The sequence below is a fragment of the Gossypium hirsutum genome, chromosome A11 (assembly GCF_007990345.1).
Source record: "Gossypium hirsutum isolate 1008001.06 chromosome A11, Gossypium_hirsutum_v2.1, whole genome shotgun sequence".
In the NCBI taxonomy this organism is placed as follows: Eukaryota; Viridiplantae; Streptophyta; class Magnoliopsida; order Malvales; family Malvaceae; genus Gossypium; species Gossypium hirsutum.
The window spans coordinates 111,588,865-111,592,351 of NC_053434.1; the positions used below are offsets into that span (position 1 = coordinate 111,588,865).

Sequence of the window (3,487 nt, forward strand, 5' to 3'; positions counted from 1 at the left end):
CTGCCATTTGCGTTAAGAATGAAATTTTAACAACTTACAATAATCTAATCGAAGAATGTGAACCTAATCTAAAATTATACATATAGTACATGATCAATAATTGAATTTAACTAGACAAATTTAACTGTTATTATTTGGGTCAGAACTAAAATTTCCAATTAACTATCAGACTGTTTCCTACAACACACAATTCTAGCAGCTTCCTTTTTCTTTTTTTAATGAAGCTTCCTCTTCGGTACTATATCCAAATTACAAATAAATGTGAAAATGGTGGAGCTTCATGAATTATTATTCTGCTTTTGTCACTATCCGCATGGATAGTAATCATTTAGTACATAAAACATTTAGACATTTTAGATTTCAATGTGCCAAATGCTGTTAATTAGGGACAAGTTGGTTGTCTTTTGTACCTCAACATTATTATGGTTTAGTACAGTCCTTTTTGCTGCTTCATTTCAAGTGCTTTTCGACTGCAAACCACCTTGATTCACACACACACACACTACAATACATTCAAACATCAATTATAGCTCTCTGCCCTGAATTCAACATTGCTCCACTAACCATAATTTTTGTCTCTTCATAGATAACTAGTTTATGGGTTTCTTGTCAATTCTTTTTTTATCTTGTAATAATATTCAAGCTATTTTGATTCTGCCATTGGATCATGCGTTATTTAATAATATTGCCTTTGTTAAATCCTCTTACAACAAATCATACAACAATATGAATCACAGTTACATGCTTCACCTGTTGTCTGGCTCAGCAATTTTGCAAAGACATGACTAATACTTCAGACCGGAGCTTTGACGATGAAATCTTAAGAAACCCGGGGAATTAACGGAATTGAAGTTTTTAGCTAAAGGGATCAGTGACTGTACGACATCGACCATTAGAGGTCGATAATCGGCTTCTGGTTGCACACACATTGCAGCAATAGCAGCCACCTGCGGAACATATATGTGCCAGATTAATACAAGTTCAGCACCAGCTATGGTTGAAACATATTGATATGCAGACTTAAACCTGAATTAGATCCTTCTTCGAATACTGTCCTTGTATAGCTGGATCAACCATATCATCTACTTTGTCTCTGTTAGTTAGCCTTGGAAGTGCCTATCAAATTATCAAAAGTTGGAACATTTACTTAAAAACGATTCTAACAGGGTTCAAGGCAAGATTATTTACTAACCCATGAAACAAGGACATGTTCTCCTGGTGGTCTCTTGATATCAAGTGGCACGCGGCCTGTTAAAAGCTGTAAAAGCACCACGCCATAGCTGTAGACATCTGATTTCGTGGTAAGTTTGCCAGTTGAAGCATATCTGCAGTGCCAAAATTCATGGAAAAAGATTATTCTTACTTGCTAATGGTATACATTTTTTAGCTAGACTTAAATATTGTTTTTTTTATAAGATTCTGAATTATAGGCATTAAACGTAAAAGCACCCTCCAAATGGTCCAAGAGGTATAGGGTTCTTCTCTTCCCAAAACAAACTTTATTAAATACGAAAATGACAGCCGCTAAGAACCTTTGGTAGATGCCCCCCCCCCCCCATGTGCAAGTTTGAGTATAATATTGCATATTTTCAGTGGTGGCAGAGATGTATCTGATAATAAAAGAGAGATGCATGAGCATGGAACAAGATGCAACACTCACTCGGGGGCTAGATATCCGGCGGTCCGGGGAACGCGTGTCGAAATCTGACCGTTGGTCTTGTCTGAGCCCATTTTGGCCAATCCGAAATCGGACACCTTGGCTCGGAGGTGTGGGTCTAGTAATACATTGGTGCACTTAAAGTCACGGTGGATAACAGTAGGGGTAGCATGTTCATGGAGGAACTCAAGGGCTCTAGCACAATCAAGGGCTATCCTTAACCGGCTTCCCCAATCCAATGGCCTATATTCACTGCTGGGATGATGAAGATGCTGTTGCAGAGTACCATTGGGCATGAATTCAAATATTAGAAGCCTATGGTGTTGGTCAGCACAGTAGCCTAATAGCTCCACTAAGTAAGGAGAGTTCAAGCGACTTAGCAGATCCACCTGCATATACAAATATAATAATCCAACCCCATGTGTTGACTTTAATAATAATAATAATAATAACAGAAGAAGAATCTTAGAAGCATTTCAATGGAGTAATTAATTCACCTCCATCCTGAAAGCACGCTCCCCTTGCTTTCTGTCACGGTGAAGCCTCTTGATGGCTGCCACAGTACCATCAGCAAGGACTCCTTTGTACACCACACTAGACCCACCATTGCCAATCACATTAGCTTCACTGAAGTTATCAGTGGCAAATTCCAGCTCCTTGTAAGTAAAAACTTGCACCCCTCTGTATGCACTTGCAGGTTTACGCATACTACCTCCATATAAACAGTTCCCTTTCACATCTGCTACATTTCCAAGCATCCCAAGATCAAAGAAGAAGGAAATGAAAATCACATGAGTTTTTGAAAATGGATATAGCTACCTGGACTAGCGTTTAAGTCTATGGTAGTAGGAGCAATGAACCTGCTGCTTGTATTATGGATGCCACTATTTTCTTTACAACTGCCATGTTTCTTGACAGATTTAAGTCTACGAAGCATTACTATAATTAGAAAGATGGAGAGAATCAAGACAAGGGAGATGATGGATATGATGATTATGATGATAGAGTTCAAAGGAAGGATGGTGGTGGTGCTATGTTGATGTCTTTGAGATATATTAGAATGGAAATGGTGATCGATGTGATCATCATAACTATGGTTTTTTTGTGGCATTGCAGTAGTAGCATTAGTGTTGCTGCTATCATCCATGAAAAGAAAAATAAAAAGGCAATTGTAAACAAAAACGGGAAAGAAGAAAAAAAAAAAGAGGGATTGAAAAGGAAAGAGGAAGAAAGAGAGAGTATTAATGGGGGAAAGGGTAAGGATTTATTGAAGAAAGGAAAGTGTTGGGGAAGGGAGGTTTGCCTTCCTAGGAGGTCAGACTTAACTGATATGTATGGCCAAACACTAGCTCTCTCTCATCTCATTCCCCTTGTGATAATGTAATAAAAACAAGTGTTTCATGTACTTCATTCGTCCATTCTCTTGTAATCTTCTAAGGAATTGTCATTGTCATTGTATCAGAATAGGGTTGGAGTCTTTTGCTACCATTTCACATCATTGTTCCCATTATATCCATATCATTTGCTAATAATCTACCTGTATTTTGGAAAAAAATTGTGTCAAAAACAGCTTTGGACCACCCATTCATTCCTTCACTAATAAAAAGCATGGGAATAATCTACCTGTATTTTGGAAAAAAATTGTGTCAAAAACAGCTTTGGACCACCCATTCATTCCTTCACTAATAAAAAGCATGGGTATATATGAAAACTATCTCTTTGCTTTATGCTTGGGTGCTTTTTATGATAAGTTTGAAAAGAGAGGCTATGCTGGATTTTGTCACCACCAATCATATTGTGGTTTGAACCCATTTGTATGGAAAAAAATGG

The 3,487-nt window shown here is 37.7% G+C and overlaps 1 protein-coding gene across 2 annotated transcripts; it reads right to left on the bottom strand.

The window, feature by feature from the left end:
- Window positions 1-672: 672 nt before the first annotated feature.
- Window positions 673-3,042, bottom strand: LOC107887718 (probable serine/threonine-protein kinase PBL7). 2 transcript variants are annotated; one of them, XM_016811961.2, is made up of 6 exons: window positions 2,477-3,042; window positions 2,155-2,396; window positions 1,661-2,046; window positions 1,193-1,325; window positions 1,027-1,116; window positions 673-947 (listed from the first exon to the last, which is right to left on the bottom strand). In XM_016811961.2, the coding sequence occupies exons 1-6, from the start codon at window positions 2,802-2,804 to the stop codon at window positions 786-788; spliced, it is 1,341 nt and encodes a 446-aa protein (XP_016667450.2). In that variant the 5' UTR covers window positions 2,805-3,042; the 3' UTR covers window positions 673-785. The 2 variants fall into 2 exon arrangements, with proteins under 2 accessions (XP_016667450.2, XP_016667446.2); XM_016811957.2 differs by having other exon boundaries at window positions 2,155-2,399; window positions 2,477-3,010.
- Window positions 3,043-3,487: the final 445 nt, after the last annotated feature.